This window comes from Falco rusticolus, chromosome 6 (genome assembly GCF_015220075.1).
Source record: "Falco rusticolus isolate bFalRus1 chromosome 6, bFalRus1.pri, whole genome shotgun sequence".
NCBI classification, from domain to species: domain Eukaryota; kingdom Metazoa; phylum Chordata; class Aves; order Falconiformes; family Falconidae; genus Falco; species Falco rusticolus.
The window spans coordinates 155,776-173,281 of record NC_051192.1 but is presented as its reverse complement, the minus strand read 5'-3'; the positions used below and the strand labels follow the sequence as shown (position 1 = coordinate 173,281).

The 17,506-nt window shown below is 43.9% G+C and overlaps 1 protein-coding gene across 1 annotated transcript in view; it reads right to left on the bottom strand.

Moving 5' to 3' along the window:
- SOS1 (SOS Ras/Rac guanine nucleotide exchange factor 1) overlaps window positions 1–11,541 on the bottom strand; it is a 51,976-nt gene extending 40,435 nt beyond the window's left edge. Inside the window, 2 exon segments of the mRNA XM_037393179.1 lie at window positions 2,199–2,324; window positions 11,173–11,541. Of these exon segments, the coding sequence (XP_037249076.1) occupies window positions 2,199–2,324; window positions 11,173–11,259 (213 nt within the window). The 5' untranslated portion in view covers window positions 11,260–11,541.
- Between the last annotated feature and the right edge of the window lie 5,965 nt (window positions 11,542–17,506).

Here is a 17,506-nt window from a genome sequence, read left to right as displayed (position 1 = left end):
GACTACATTATCAAATTGCTTTCCATTACTTAAAGCAATGTTTGCTAATGTTAATAATTCAACTATAAAAGTGTATACAAACATACAATTTTTATCATTTGGTACATGCTGCTCACTATATTCATAAGGCTGTATCAGGATATCATTACAGAGTAATCTAGTGCTCAAAAATTTGAGAAATGCCAGAATTAAATTGCCATTGCAGGCACAATTTGCCTCCCCTTGTGCACATGCCTGGGAATTCAGCATGGAAATATATGACTTACATTTTGTCCTACCACTTTATTCCTGTACAAAGTGGTCACTGAATGAGATCATACAAGTTTTCTGTTTCACCTTTACTGATCAACACATGGTCCAGATTGCATACATGCAACTGCCTGGATGATGGAAATGAACATAATAGGAAAAGAGATTGTCCAACAGTACCCGTGTATTTTAAAGCAGTTTCATAGTCTACAGTTGGACCATACAGACCCAAGTTTGTTTACTCCTCCTAGCAGTCAGGGTGCTGGAGGACACCACACTCTCCCATGCATCGAACAACTCTCCTGCTGGAACTCACACACAGGTCTCTGGAGGTTTAAAAGCTTCACTGATTTTGGTAGCCTTGGTGTTCAGAGATGCCAGAAATCTAACTTCTCAGATAACTTCACATTTTCTTTTTTCAGATCACAGTTCCCACTGACTGTTTCGGTTGCAAGTGCTCACTTACGTAAATATGACCCCAGTTTGAGCAACCATGAAATGGGGAAGATTAAGTTAATGACCACTTACAAAGAGCTGGTAGAGAACAAAGTACACAAAAACTTTCTGACAAAAAACTGGGACAGAATACAGTTCTATAAAGGTGGCACCCAACTTTCCAAAGTATAGGCTTTTCTTTTTCTTCCCTCATCATAACGCTTCTGCAAAAGGAAAGCAGAGGTCCTACCAAAAAAACCAAAAAAGTTGCATTCGCTATGTAATATGAATTCACTCCTCTAACACAGTCCAGCCTGCTGATTGAACAATGACGGTGTCCTAGGGGAAAAATAAGATGTGTACGACCATATAATTAAAGGCAGCATCATTATGCATAAACACAAAGGGGGTAAACTGAGGTTGCTTGATCACCTCTAATTCTTGCATTTCTCATCCTGAATTCACAGCCATAAGACTCCTAATACAAGTGACAAGTGACAAGTTTTGTTAGCGTTGTTTAAAACACAGCATCAAACAATCTTCCACAAGCTGCTTGTCTCTTGAGCTGCCAGACCAGATGATGTTGCAAAAGAAGCCAGCCATTAAAGGGGACAGTAGAACACCACTAGACTAGGTGTCAGTGTACAAAAGAGAAGAGGAAGGATGAATTTCATGAATCTTGAGCTCAGACAGCTACTTTTTTTTTTTTAAAGGGGTTTTTGGGTTTGAGGTTTTTTTGCCATTAGGCCACTTTCTTCAGAACATGAGGAAGTTGCATCTTGTTTTGTTACCTAACCTGGTACAGGCACAGACCCCAAGTACTGGAAGCCAACAGGCACATTGCACACAGAGTATGTACCTTGGCACCAAAGTCTTCAAATCATGGTTAAGCACAAAGGGCTACCAAGATTTTCATGGCTGTAGAAGCTTACATCATTTAACTGATTTGTTCTCAAATGGAGAAACTCTTCTCAGATCAAGCCCTCTTCTCAAACATCAAGCTGCTTTTCTGAGTAACACAGCTTGTAGATCTTTGAAAAGGCAATTGTAAGAGAAGAGGTTTCTATATAGAGGAAAGAAGTGTTCCTCAACTCATTCTGAGAAAGTGACTGAACTATTTTTGTTCAAATTTCTGGGACAGCAGGGGGTGTATCAGCCTAAATCACCATGCTGAGAAAGCAGCACAGAGCCTCAGACTAAGCAGCTATAGTTTGCATGCAATATCAGTGGGAAAAAAAACGGGTCTTCCAAAAGGAACCAGTCAACTTTATGTACACAAGTTACACTCACTACCTATTATACACTAATACAGTTCAAAGATAGTTTTACTGTGCATTGAACAACAAATTCAATTGATAGGGAAACTACTAGATAACTCTTCAGGCTTTATGAGGAAGGTTCTACTACATAAAGATACATAACTACTGTTTTTCTTTTTATGTTGTGAAATGATTACTTTGAACTGTTACATGAAAAGTTTATTATTACAGATTTTTAATAGTAATTCTCAATACCTCTACATCCAGAAAACTTCTTGGTTGGGCTTGACACAACATATTTAACAACTGGAGAATTAACTCCTCCACATACTGTAATGCATCTTCAGTAGAAGAAAGTTTAGGATGGACTTGCACCTGAACCTACAGGAAACAGAAGAATTCAAGCTTTAAGTTTTCCTTTTCCCCAAACCACATGCTTTACTTCCAAAAAAGATGACAAAAGTATGAACCAAACAGCTCAGAAAAATCCAACCCAAAATGTAGCTCTATGAAGGCACATCAAACATGAGTGAAACACTCATCTACACCTGACAAATACAAATCTCAAATGTTAAAAGTACTCAAATCACTGTGACATTTAATGTCAAAAAACCAGCTAATTAATAATAGTGCTTAGCAGTACAACTAGGAAAACTGTTTAAAAACCCAAATATATTTATCTTTCTCCCTTAGCGTTAAACCACTGTTTGTACAAGACATTTTAGACATGGGGTTTTCTCCCTTTTACAACTCATTGTTTGTCACTCCATCTATAATAATGAAATACAGAACTTTTTTCAAAGAGCACACTACAGAAATAACAATGATTTCAGCAGTAGTCTTCAACTTATTTAATCCATACTCAGCTCTCACTAAAATAACACTGGTTTCGAAGTTTGTTTCTATTCTGTTTTCTTTAAAAAGATGTCAGCCTCTAGAGTAAAAAAACACTTCAAAGAGGCCACAGCGTTGTCCTGGCATTAAGTGGCGGTTCAGAGGTTTTGAAAGTTTGGTCCTCATATGTTTACTTGTATACTGTGTCTGCAAATTCTCACTGGTATAAATCCAGTGAGGCATGATTCTCTTTGCTCCTCCCATTATTTTTCCAGACAGTCATTTAACTTCTGAAACAAGCCTCCAGTATAGCTCTCCTTTGCACTTCTGTAGTTCAGAAAATAGCACAGTTTTAACCAGTTTAAATTTCAGGTATGCAAAGCTCAGTGCTTCAGAGCATAAACAGACAGGCAGCTCAAATTCAATCCTACACTGATGGCAAATATTATGCCAGAGCAAGCTGACTGCTAACTTTTGCAAAGCATCTTTCAAGCCCCAATTTCATCATTTTATCATTCCACTGCACACAACTCGAAATGCCTCCTGTTCTCTCCATCACTAACACAAGACCTTAACCACCTTAAACCAAAACCCAACGATCTGTTTCATCCAAATATTAAACCCATGTCTATATTCAACTAATGCTGCCATAATTATTTAATTTGACACCTGAGGTTTCATTCCTGTTTGCAGTTACAGCAAGAATTAAGTGTTATGAAGTTCAAACACACAACAGCCTCAAACAGAAATCCTCTTGCCTGCTAAGGCACTTGTTAGTTTGAAAACTTCATGTCTGGGCATAGCCCTAGCGCTCATTTAACTGCTGTTGAGATTTAAATACGCTGGATCGCATATTTAGTTTCTTGCAGATGGCATACTCTTATGTAGCATGTCTTAAAAAATATCTCCAGAAGTTACTGCTTTTTTAACTTAAAAGCACACTGGCAAAAATAGAACAGGAAAACTTCTCTCTGTTTGACTAGCTAATACAACTATTTTGATTATGCCAACAGTTTCATTTTCCTAAGAACTTCAAAGTAGCACCATACCCAGCAGTCCCAAGCATCATTTACAATTCGAACACTGACATCTGAAATACTGTACCAGCTTGGAACATCTTAACACCAGAAATTACAGACTTGCAGAAGTATTCTCTTAAAGATCAGAGTTGATCTGAGCTGCCTGGAAGATGCTGCCTTTAATGTTTTGTTTTGGTTGTGTTTTTTTTTAAAGCAGAACTAAACGAATTTGTCTTACATTCTCCCTACAATATACTCTAGCATCAAGTCAATCCCACAGTAAGAACACACAGCATGATAAACCAGAGTGATGAAGAGCAACTCTTATTTTCTCCTTTACTTAGGTAACAGACTGTAGACGAATAGCCTCATCACAACTCTTTCAGCCTGTAACAGTCTATAGGAATAAGAACAAACAAAAATACCACAGCAGGCCAGGCCACGACCTGAAACATTATCCATAGTCAGCCAAAATAGAGCCAACAATGATAACCTCCTCCTAGTGCAGGAGGTAAGTTCCAAACATTTTTCCTAAGCATGTATGTTTGGGGGGCAATTACATCATCCTTCTCAAAGGCCATCATCTTCTGGCACTATCAAGCTCTACTGTAATAGAATATCCACCTCTGCTGAGTAAAACATCATGAAGTGCCATTGGCTTGCCAGCATAGTTTAACTATATTAGGTAGGTAGCAAACAAGCTTCATTGCTACTTAAGTAAGGTCTCGTATTATTTAGGGTTCAAAGTCATAGGAGCAAAAGCAAGAAAACTAGACTAACAACAAAAATTACAGGATACCTCGGTGTACAATTATCATAGAAACATGTAATTTTAGTATCTGCACTACTGGAGTACCTGAAGGCTCAGACTGAGAATGAAACAGTGTTATTTGAGGGTACTCAAAGCAAGCCCCCAAAAGTCCATTATCTAAAGACGTGATGCAAGATTTAGTCAGAGAAGACAAGAAATGAGAACATCTGTTAGCATACTGTCACATGACCCGTTTCAAAAAAAGATCAAGTTACTGGGATTTTCCATCTATCTCATAAAGTCAGCTCAGATTTTAAATAGAAAAAACCTGGGCCACCCTGCCTAATCACCCCTGAAAAAAATGAACATGGCTTGAATCCCACCAGATCCTTCACAGACCTATGTTAGGAATACACATGATAAAAACAACTAACAACTTCTGAAGTGTAGTGATGTTTAGATAAGATTCTTATCTAAACATTTAATCTCGCCTGTAAATAATGACAGAACCCATCCCCTCCCTTCTACACACACCCCAAAATGTCTATCTTATGAGAAGGGAAATTACTAAAAGAGCAGCTTAAGATATTTTCACTAAAGCTTCAATTCTTCAAAATACCCCAAAAAATTCTAATGGGCAAATACAATCTACATCAGCTATAAATCCCTGCCTCTGTGGCTCCATTTTCACTCAACTCCTCTGATCGCTGTTTTGAATGTTCAGTCTCCACAGTCTTTCTTAATTCTCAAAAGGGAAATGACCAAAATTTTCTTTATTTGAAGATAAGCAGAGCTAGCATTTCTTGAACTGCTTGTCATGCTCTGTTAAAGAACATCAGCAGAGACAAGCAATGTCTGCTTAAGAAAATCCGTAGCACTTCAGGAAAATCCTATGACATGGCAGGTTGACTTTTTTCTTTTTTTTTTTTTCATTCTTCCCTTAAAAAAAAATAAAAATCAACAAAAGCAAGGAATTTCAATCAGGAATGGTAACAGCTTAAAAATTAGGCAACCATAAATCTAAACTGCCAGAAAGAGTCAATGAAACCAACTTAAAAAAACATGCTTAATGAATAATGTAAAGATAAATCAGATCTTACCGTATAACTCTTAGCAACTTAGCTTTATATAAAGCTTTCTCAAACCATTCCTTTCAAACTCTACATAATAAATCGGAATATTAAACACTCCCATAAGTCTCACAGGAAGCAGTAGGGACCTAGACCATGCCCAGAGATAAATGTAATTTAAAGAACTGCAGATGGAATGCCTACAGCTTACACAGAGGCTTGGTCTCCAACTGGTCCAACACAAGAACGCTGAGGCTGGTCACAAGATGACCCAAACCCGAGTTCAAGCTGACACTCAGCAGCCCATTCTGCACTAGAAAGAAGAGTTTGATAACAGATATGAAAGGAAGCCTTACACAGTGAATTTAATCTGATTGATACTAAATCACGCTTCCTCAGCAACAGTTTTCAGTTACCTCTTCCTCACCCGGCCATGAGGAAAAACCTAGCTTATGCCCATCATAAAGCTGAAAAAAACCTCTCCAAAGACGCAACTTGATGTGTTACACAAAAACACCAGTGTGATGCTCCCAAATCATCATGAACAAACAATGCAATCAAGCTCATGGTCCCCAGTTGTTCTGTTAAATACAGCACACACCAGAAAAATCCTACTTGTGAAAGGCTGCAGAGAACAATACCAAACCAAGCCCTATCAGGAGCAGCAGCAACTTCAGAAAAGTCCATAACAGAAGGAAGTAATTCTAAAGCTACATTACAAACTGAAATAAAACCAAAGCATCTACTGTTGATTAGAGATAAATTTTTCATATCTGGGCAAGGGTACCCATGTATGGGGATTCTGGCAAGAAGTCACATTACGAATCAAAAACCAATGCCTGCTACAGAACAACTGTGCTTCACCGCTCAGTACAGGTACTGCCACACTGCCAGTTTTCCTTGGTGGTGGCTGAAGTACTTTTAAGAAAGTGCCTAAAGGAAAACTCCATATTTACTACACCATTTTAATAATAAACTGGAAGAAGTTGTAATGAGACAACAGGCCAAGATGTTTTCCAAAGCACTATCAGAGAGGGTGACACTTTACTGATCATAAGCATTTTTCTAAACCTTCACAGGCACAGTTTATTCGCCAGATAATTAGTAGAAATTACTTGGCCACTGAGCAGGGTTTGGGTTTGGTTTTGTTTTTTTTTTTGGGGGGGGGGGGGGGGGGGGCGGGGGGGAGGAGGGGAACATTTTTCTTCAGTGACTTTGAAAGTGTACACTGTTATAACCCTTATTTTACTCAACATATCTTCCGTTAATTCTCATTGAATGACTACAAAACAACTGACAAGCAACTGCTTACCACTAAAACACTTCAGGATTAAATATTTTATTTACAGTTTGCATGGATGAGTGTTCTTAAGAGTACAAGCACTCCATAAAAAGTTTTTTTCTTCTACTCTTGTATATCTCTGCTGATATTTGGCAACCTTGCCCATGTTTTGTTATCTCAATCAATTAAAAATCCAGTAAATTAAAGCAAATGCAAATGTCTTGGATCCAGACTTCAGCAACAATTTACTGAAGCCACAAGATTTTTCTAACACTTCTCTTGATGCATCAAGGCAGCAGTATTACACTGCACCAGTGAGCATGTGAAAAACCTTAACAGTAAAGATGTGAATCGTAGGAGGATCTTAACTTTATCCTCCATAGCCATCAGAAGAACAGAGAACCCAGAGTGATCAGAAATTAAGAATGTTCTACATCTGTAGTGAAACAGTACCAAGAATAAGAAGTGCCATTCTGAGTAGCAAGTGGCAACTGGACTGTCATCAATTTGAAGACCTAGATAATTAAGTCAGGTGGAAATATCTTTGTCAGTCACAGCTTCCTGAGCACTCTGTAGTCACTGAAGCAGCTTTTCTCATCTCTCCTGCTCCATGAAGGGTACAAAAGACTGACTATATGATATGTAGAGTACCTGGAAGCGCACTGTCTGGAACAGTTTCCTTAACTGAGGAAGCAAGTCCCCCTCAGACAGATGTCAAGCCACATCAGTCCAATCATTTCTGCCACAACACATTCGAACAGCATCCCTTGTCAATTGTTCAACTGATTCAAGACAACATGAGGTTTGCAAACAGTGGACTATCTGTACAGTAAGGAAGTTTTTTTCTTTTTCAATGATATCACTAAATTAATTAAGGTATCAGTCAGTAAGAATGACACGCTTTCTACTGTAAAAACCAAGATATCAGGATAGAAGCAAGTCATAGGCATGCAGAGAAATTCTGACTGCATAAACAAGTTATACAAGCAAGATGAAGCCACAAGGGAAGACGTTTAGGAAAAAGGTTATGACCAGAATAAGGTGTATAAATTCAACACCAATGTTGGAGGAGGCACCGCTTCGTACATGTCCCTTCTAAGTCCATTTTCCAAGGTGTATTAAAAGCCATGTATCTCCATCTCCAGCCACCCAAGAGCTCTGGTGTTTCACATGTCTTGACGAATCCTCCGTCTTCAGCGCAAGCATCTCACCTTCTGTCCATCTCTGCAACTACAATTTCAGACACCAGCTGTTATTCTTACTTCCTTTTCTTGTACCTCATCATCACGATTACTGTCTTTCGTCAGCAACCAAGGATCTCTGCCACACTCCTCTTTTGCTCCTTCAAAACAACAGTGACCAAGCAGAGAAGCATCTCGGTTCATATCATTTTCTTCCTAATTGAGTGCACTGGAGTCTATCTTGACAGCATCTGAAGGAGAACTGGAAGAAAAGGGATTACATTATGATCTGAATGGTACAAGAGCTGCTTTTTGCAAATGCAGCTGTTCAATGCAAATAAGAGTTCTATTGTTAAGGTTCACATCTAATGAAATACAAGGCATGCTCTCGTAAGAATTTGTTGATGTAGGAATGTAGGAAGAGATTTATTCTTACTACATTTCTTGGTTTTGTTGCTTGAGGAATAAAAAGGATAGATTCAAACTAACTCATCTGGAAAAAGAAAGCTATTTGCAATGATTCAACAATACCTATTTTTTAAGAAAGTGATTTTGAGCCTGTAGTTTGAACTCCACATTAAAAGCCAACTCACAGTTACAAAAGGGCAATGGCATTTTAATGATTCTCCAATAGCTGTGAACATGCCATTCTGGTATATATACTATAACAATGCTAGATTAAATGCCACTCTCCTCATCAGAGATACTAATTTGAGATAGGTCTTCCCAAACTACTAAGTCTCATTTCCAGATACGCAGGAAATCATCGCACTCCTGTTTGTGCATCTACCTGGTTTCAAGGTGGAGTTCAGAAAACGGATTGCTGTCACTACCTGAGAATGAGTGTCAGCATCTGGTCAGCTAACAGGTGAAACGAAGGAAAGGTTCTCCTCTAGTATCGACAGGCTGTACATGAGCTTCAGACAACATGACTCCTACTGAGACAGCATGCTCTGGCAATTCAGCAGACAAAGCCACAAGGCACTAGTTTCTGTCCAGGACAGTTCTGCCCTTTGACCTCACTGGCATACACTGCCACATTCTCTGCTTTACTAGTCCCACATGCTGGCTGGAGGTACAGCTCAGGTCTCTGGCTGGCAGAGCAAGGGATCAGCACCCCAAACCCACCCGCTGCAAAGCTGCAGTATCGCACCTGTCTTTTGAACAATGACAAGTGCTTGTCAAAGTAAGTTCACCACAATATTCACAGATTTACCTGCCACCTGTGACAGGTTCATTACTTCATGGGGCCTTTATCAGGACTAAACACTCTAGCCGACACTACCTGTAGCTATGTAAGTTTATAGAATACCTGATTTGGTTTCTCCATTAACAAAGATGCCATTAAGACAATAATTTAGTATTTTCATCTGCCATTTAGTAACTCAAGAATTCAGCTGTTCAGTAAAGCAGGTGACAGTATGGACAGATTCTTCATTTCTACCTTTACAGGGACAGCAATACTAAGTAGCAGAAGACTATGATTCCGGAGCACAGGGGACAATAGCCTCAGAGAAGATAAGAAACAGGTGGCAATCTCATGAAGAACTGAGGCCAAAAGAATTAATCCCTGCTAGATAGTTGCAAGGTTGAGTGTGAAGTCTTCAGAACTAACCCCACCGCACTCCTGTCACCCCTCTACCCACAGTAAGAAATAGAGCACAGCACAAATTCAAGACAACTATACCTTGCAGGGCCAGTTTGTCGTCCTTGGGAGCTTGTCATTGCTGGTCTTCTCTGTTGACTTCCGACTCCAGAAGTCCTTTTCCCCCCCAAGGAATTTATCCAACTCCTTCAGCAAGCACCTTTGATGCAGGGTGAGTCCAGAAACGGCTTATCCATTGGGAAGAAAACTTGTGCTTCAGATGTAGCAAGTAATCCCAAAGTCTTAGCTCGTACTTGCCTTGAATCCTCACTCTGCGTCCCTCAGTAGTTAGCACTGAGCCTCATTCCAAATTTGACAAACCTCTGCTACACCATGGAATAAACCATCGTCTGAAGAAACAAACTCTTGCTGGTTGGGACCTCAAGTAGCTCCAGTTCCAGGGCTGTCCAAGTGCTTACGAGCACCACAAGCAGCAGCAAGTTGTATGGTTAGTGCAGAAGTATAGTTTTAAAGAAGTGACTACCGACTGGGGATAAGACGTTAACAGCACATGCTACAGATGAGACAGGCAAGAAGACTTCCAAGAACTGGATGAAACCACACAGTGCTGGAGACTTCAAAGAGCACGCCCAGAAAAGCGAGGCAATGCATTGCAAGAGGAAATTAGGAAGAAACACTGAACCAGTACAACTGCAATACTCGAGACTCGCAGTCCACACTGGAGGATGCAATGGTTTAACTAGCCCTAGAAGCAAGTCTACTTAAAAACTGCAGTTAATCACTGTAGCTATACAGACCCATAAGGCGTCACTCTGTACCACTAAAAAGCATAAAGTTCAGCAATCTGAAGCCAGTTCAAGCAACAGTGTCAGAAACCGCTTGTTCCTTAAGCCTTCCACTTTCTGGGCTGTGGCTGCATAAGTGCAAGAGGAGCCCTCACCATTTTTTTCTCTCTTCCAAATAAATTCTTTCTGCACCACAAACACAAGCTTCACCATCTCAAGGGCACAAGACTTGCTAGTTTGCCCTAATGAAGCCTTCTCAGCAAAAAGGTATTTAAAGTACGAGAAACTTAACTAAAAGCCATTAAGCACGAACACTAATTAACCAAAACTCTCTCAGCAGTTCCTCGTAACAACCTCTCCCCGGCCGTGTCACTGCTGGGCGCGAAGGGAGCCCGGCAGCACCCCGCAGAAGCGCAACGAGCGGGGCGATGGGGCGGCCGGGACCCCCGCGCCCTTTAAACGGTTTTTATCCGCATGTCTCCGCCTGTCAGCGCGTGGCCGAGCGCGGCGCGCGCGGCCGCCAGGCCCCGCTCCGCGGCAGGGCCCGCCCGGCAGGGCGGCAGCGACCGACCCCCGCCGAGCTCCGGGGCCGCTTCCGGAGCGCGGGGAGCGCCAGCGGCCCGGCCGCCCCGCTCGGCCCCGTGCGCCGCGCCGAGGCCCCGCTCCCGCGGCCCTGTCCGCCGCGGCCCACTCCCGCTCACCTTCTTGAGGGCGGGCACCAGCAGCCCCCGCCACTTGGGCGCGTTCTCCTCGCTGAAGAACTCGTAGAGTAGCGGCTGCGCCTGCATGGTGCCGCCGGGCCCGGCCCGCGGTGGGGCGGGCGGGGCGGGCCGGGCAGGCCAGGCCGAGCCAGGCGCGGCGAGGAGGCCTCCGCGGGAGGACCCGCGCCCCTCAGCAGGAGCCCTGGCGGCCCCCCGCCGCCGCCAGGCCCGCAGCGGCGGGGGGAGGCGGGCGCTGCCGCATTCCCCGCCCCCGGCGCTCGGTGGTCGCCCCGGGGGGCGGCGGTGGGGCGGCGGGCGGGGGCGGCAGGAGCGGGGTCACGCGGCACGGCGCGCGGGCCGCGAGGGGCGGGGTCGGGCGCCCGGAGCGCGAGCGCCGCCGCCTCCCCCCGCGCCAGCTGCCGCCCTCACCCGCGCGGCTGGCAGCGCGCATGCGCAGTGCTGCGCCGCCCCGCGCCTGCGCCCCGGCCGCGCACCGCCCGGCCCCGCCCCTCCCCGTCGGAAGTGCCTGCGCGGGGCGGCCGCGGCACCGCGCGCCCCCTGTCGGCGAGGCCTGCCGTCGCTCCCGGTGCTGCCCGACGGGCCCGGCGCCGCGCGGCCAGCGGCGGGGCGCGGATGGGCCTCGCAAGGCGCCCGGGCGCGCCGCGGTGCTCGCTCGCCGGCGGCCCTCGCCCTGCCCGCCCTCGGCAGTCGCCGGGCCAGCCCCGGGCAGCGGGGCCCGCCGGCGCCCTGCCGTTCCCCGGAGCCCGCCAAGGGAGCCACGCGGGCCGGGCCGTGTGCCGGGCCTGGGGCGGAGGGCCGGTGGCCGAGGGCCGGTGGCCCCCCGCGGCGGCCCGGGGAGGGCGAGGCCCTTGGCTCCGCGTCAGTCGCCGGGGGGCCGCGCCGGGGCAGGAGCCCTCGGGGCCTGCTCCCGGTCGGCGCCTCTGCGGGCACGCCGGTAACGCCGCCGCCGGCGACAGCGCTTTTGCTCCCCGCAGGCCGGGACTGAGGCGGGTGCTGGCTGCTCGCCGCCCCCCCTGGGTGACCCGGAGCACCAGCGCATGGCTCTGCCTGTGACAACAGGGCTGGGGGGCGCCGGGTGGTACTGTCCCCTGGGCAGCGCTGCCGCTCCCCGCCTGAAAGCCACTTGTCATCTCACAGGGGGGCCAAGATCAGAGATAAACAGATGCTCCGCTCAAGCGGCACAAGAACAGCCTTGGGGGTGACAAGTAAGCTTAGTTCTTGGGGGGGGAAAAAGGGCAGAAAAGAAAAGCCAACATGCAAATAAGCCCAGTGGTTTAAATAGGCCGAAGTTTGTGGCGGTCTGCTGGGCCTGGCAGAGCAGGGGGAGGAGGACGATGCTGGGGATGAAAAGGAAATCTTTGTGCTCAGCAGTGCAAGGCAGGGGACCTGGGAGTGCCTTGGGCCCAGAAGAGGAAATAGTGAGCTGCTGTTGGGGAGCACAGAGATTGATGTGTGAAAATCTTGGCTGGCCGCTGGAAGGAAGGTTTAGGACCAGCTTCCCAGCTGAGAGGAGAGCACAGTACCCACAAAGATTGGGTGGACAGAGACTGCCAAGTCTCCCTTTGTCTCAAGGGCTGGTCGTGCAGACGCCTGTCTGGAATGGTATGCATATTGGGAGGCTTACTTAATTAGTCTTTGTAAAGTACTCTGAGGACATGTTCCCGAGATGCTGAGCACTGTACTTCTAACAGGTAATGGATAGAGCCCAGCCTCTCAAAAAAAGCTGTCTTCACCCAGCAGCTCCGCCTGAGGCGTTTCTCCTCCAGACAGGTACTGCTGTCTGAAGGAGCCAGACTTCTGCTTTGAGTCGGCTGGAACAAGGATGAAAGGCAGGAGTACTCACATCTCTGAGCTGTGTCCTTGGTCTGGTAGCCTGTCTGTGCATTTGACAGCACCACAGCATCTCACAGAGTTATTGCACTCATGGCCTCATGGGACATCAGTCTTGAAATTTAAATCATCAGCGGGTTCCAAGTATGTGCAACAGTCGGTGTAAAACTGCACCAGCACTCTGCCCTCCAGCCCCTCCACTTGGAGGCGAGGGTGCCAGGACTCCTAAACACCAGTGAATGATCTACAGCATCTCCTTCCTTCACACAAAACAGCGTCGAGTAAGTTGAGATTGCAGACACTGTGTTCAGTTGGTTCAAACATTCAGTAAGGCCACAGGATAGTCCGGGCCCAAACACTTCCTCCACCCGGAGCTGCCAGCTGATAGCCTTCCTCTCCCAGCTTCCAGTGCTTTTCCATTGCCCCCTGCCCCAGGGCATCCTGGATTTATTGGTGCTGACAGGGCAGTCTGGGTTCTTCACTGGCCTGTGCCTGATCACGCTCGCTCACTCTGTGTGCTGCATGGGAGTGTGCAGTTCTGCTTGGAAAGCCACCAAGTGAACAAGGCTTAACCATCTCCAGGGCTGCCTGAGGAGCTGTTGCTCCACTGTTCGCGGTAAATAAACGAGCCTATACGGCAGGATGGGAAGAGTTCCGTGGGTCCACTGAAAGACAGAGCACAACTGAGAGCCACAGGACACTGCTGGCCCATCAGTTCTGTTATCGAAATCTCAGAATGAAGAACTTATCGACACCAATGTGATGTAGATAAGCAGACATTTCTTTATGGACGGCCGGGTGCGTGAGTGAGTCCCCTCACGATCGACGCACACCATGGTTCAAAATCATACACCTTATATAGAACTCATTCATACATATTCATTAAATATTCATGCATAATCGTAAGATTTCCCATAAATCATTAACATACTCTCCTCCCATATCCGATTCTGCGCAATAAAGGTTAGAAAGGTCCGGAAATGGGTCTGGGGTACGATTTGGGTAGGTGGTATGTGAGTCGGTGGTCTCGATCTCCCCCTGCCCGAATTACCTGCCACTTAAGGTAACTGTTTCTTGGCCGGCAACTATGGGTTGCTTCACTCGACTCGGAATTCCCAGTTCACATAAATTCTCATTTTGACATTTTAGTACATCCTCCTAGGTTACATATAAACAATCATCTCAAATCTTAAGTCTGTTATCTAAGTTCTAAACATTCCTACTAGGTGATTCTGACCAATTCCTCCGGCCTTGGTACGGGGCTGTACAGAGGGTTTTTTATAGCCGCTTTTTACTATAACTATAAGTTTCATTAAAATATATTTTCTTATCTTCTTATATTTCTATTACATGATTGATTTTATAAAATCAAATAATCAATCAAATAAAGTCAATCAATCTTAACTTATTAGCAAATCTATAACATTTCCCCATCCTCTTATATTTCTATTACGATTGATTTTATAAAATCAAATAATCAATCAAATAAAGTCAATCAATCTTAACTTATTAGCAAATCTATAACATTTCCCCCCTTTGAAAGTGTTGAAAATCATTATTTCAATACTTTCACATTATTTACATATCATTTGTTTCAACATATTTTGGTGGTGGGCTATACCTTGGTGGACTGGTTGGTACTTCTCTCAGGATCATACGATTGATTGCAATTCTATTGGTAAACTGCTTCTTCAAACATGCATATACCAACATGATCATCAAAAAGACAATCAGTAACAGAAACAAAGTTTTGATTAGGGATTGTATCCAAGAGCTCAAGTTCCATCCTAATTTGTTAAAAATTTTCCCTAACCAGTCTTCTGACATATCTTCTTGAATTGATTCTGTTTCTTTTTCAATTTTATCTAATAAATCCAAATCATGTTCCACATCTTGTGTGACATTTGGAATGTGGATGCAACAGTGGTCCAGTTTATCTTTGAGATATCCACATACTCCATGTTCTTTAAGTAGGAGCATATCTAGTGCCATTCGATTTTGTAAAGTCATTCTAGAGGTCGCCTGTAATTGTATATTCAATTCCTTAAACCCCTTTTTGGTAACGTTTGCTAATTTTTCCACTTGACCAGCTAACTGATAGAGCCATGCTCTGTTTCTATATGATGCTATAGGATTTAAAAGTGATTCACGTGCCCAGCCAATTTTCACTCCTGTAGATGGTTCATTCCAAGTATCATCATTTGTCTCAGATCTCTTTGTTCGTTTCAGTTCTAAATTTTCTAGAGATCCTCTAAATGGTGATTTCTTCCAAATCGGACACAATGTTGGCACGCCTAAAGTTATTTGTTTCACTTTACCATCTAATGGTAGATGAGTTGTCCAGGTTCCATCACTCAATGCCCAAATTAAATGTCCTGGACTTTGAATAGTAGATTTTCTACAACTAAACATTATTCCTCTTCTGGGTATATAGGCGCTAGATAGATTGAGAGTATTCTTAAGACCTCGACCAAAACAACCATATTTTAAAGCGGCGGCCAAAGGAGGGATTCTTTGAATTATTAAGTCTGCATTGCTACAATCATACACTTTTTCACATTTCCACCATGGCACTATTTTATTCTCCTTTTCTCCCAATGAAGTTGATCTATCATTGACCCAGGGTAATACTGAAAACACTTTTCCATCCCAGGTAAAACACCAAGGAGTTTTTGCCATATACTGAAAATGGGAATATAAGGTCATAGACCAAACCGAATCCCAGACTATTTCCTTTTCCTGTAGGGTTCGATTCTTTTTCTCACATTTTGTCTCGGTTATCCATACACTGGTGTTTGTTGTAGCCATTTTAGGGTAGTAACACCATCCCTTGTTCCCTAAATCTCCATATAATCCCGGTTTAGCTACAAATCGTCCTTTACATTCCCAAATGGTTGAATATACTGGTGATTCTTCCCCAACTTTAACCTTTTGCAGTTCCCAAGTTTCCCTAGGTTCTTGTTTACAATCCATTGTCTCATTTTCATATTCTAATTTGGTCAGATTCATGGTTAAGATTCCCCATGGAATAGATTCACCTACTGCCCTCGGTATTGGTAAACAAGCAGTGATCTGCATAACATTTTGTAAATTGGCAAATCCTGTAATCAATCCTACCATCAAATTTTCCTCAGCCTTTTGTTTGGGAATTTCAATCACTTGTTCTGTCTCTATTTGTCTTTCATTCCTGTCCACCAAGTCAGCCCATGATCCTGCCAACACTACCAACCCAAATGGAATCCAAAGAACGATCATAACCTGATATGAAAAATTAGACATTTTTCAAAGTCAAATTTAAAGTCTTTGGGTCACGGTTGATAATCTTCCATGGAATAGGTGCTTTCTTCACTCGAGTATAATGGATCCAAGCATCCGATTCTGTTACCTTGATAGCCGTAAAAGTGGTTAACGGTACTTGGAAAGGTGCTTTCCAACGTTCCTGTAAAGGTTCAGAGGCCCAGGTCTTCACATAGACATAATCTCCTGGTTGGAAATCATGCACTGAATTTTCCAGGGATAAAGGTCTATTCCAAATTACTGCACTCCGAATTGCAGCCAAAGTTTTTCCTAGAGAAAGCAAATAGTTATATACATCCTGCTTTCCTTTTACATGTACGTTTGGATTTGGTTCTGGAGACTCATATGGTTTTCCATATAATAATTCATAAGGACTGAGTGAGGTTCCACTCTTTGGCTGTACCCTGATACGTAATAATGCCAATGGAAGCGCCTGAGGCCACTTTAGACTGGTTTCTTGACAAATTTTACTTATTTGTCGTTTCAAAGTTTGATTCATCCTTTCCACTTTCCCACTAGATTGGGGTCTCCAAGATAAATGTAGGTCCCAATTAATACCCAATACTTTGCTAACACTTTGGACTACTTCAGCAACAAAGTGTGGACCTCTGTCAGAAGAAATTCCAATAGGAACTCCAAATCTCGGAATTATTTCTTGTAATAACCACTTCACCACTTCTTTTGCTTGTGTGGTGCGACAGGGAAGGGCTTCTGGCCATCCTGTAAAAGTATCAACCCCTACCAGGATGTACCGGTACCCATTTTGTCTGGGTAGCTCTGAAAAATCTACTTGCCAATAATCTCCAGGTTCTACACCAGATTTCAGTCTACCCATTTGAACCTTTTTCTTAATCATTGGATTATTTTTCAAACATACTTCACACTTTGAGTTACCATTTTAGCTATTCCCAACATCTTAACTGATATTACTTGTTTTCGTAAAGATGTTACTAAGGCTTCTGCCCCCCAGTGACATTCTTGATGTCTCGTTTGAATTCTCTCTCTCATCACAAGAGGTGGAATTACTACCTGTCCATTAGGAGTTACCCACCATCCCGCTAAGTTTTTCTTAGCATTTAATAACTGACCCAATTTGTCATCTTCCTCTGAATATCTCGGGTTTTCCCTAGGAAGGGTTGCTGTTTTAGAAGGAATTATTGCCATTTGCGATGCTTGTTTCTTTGCT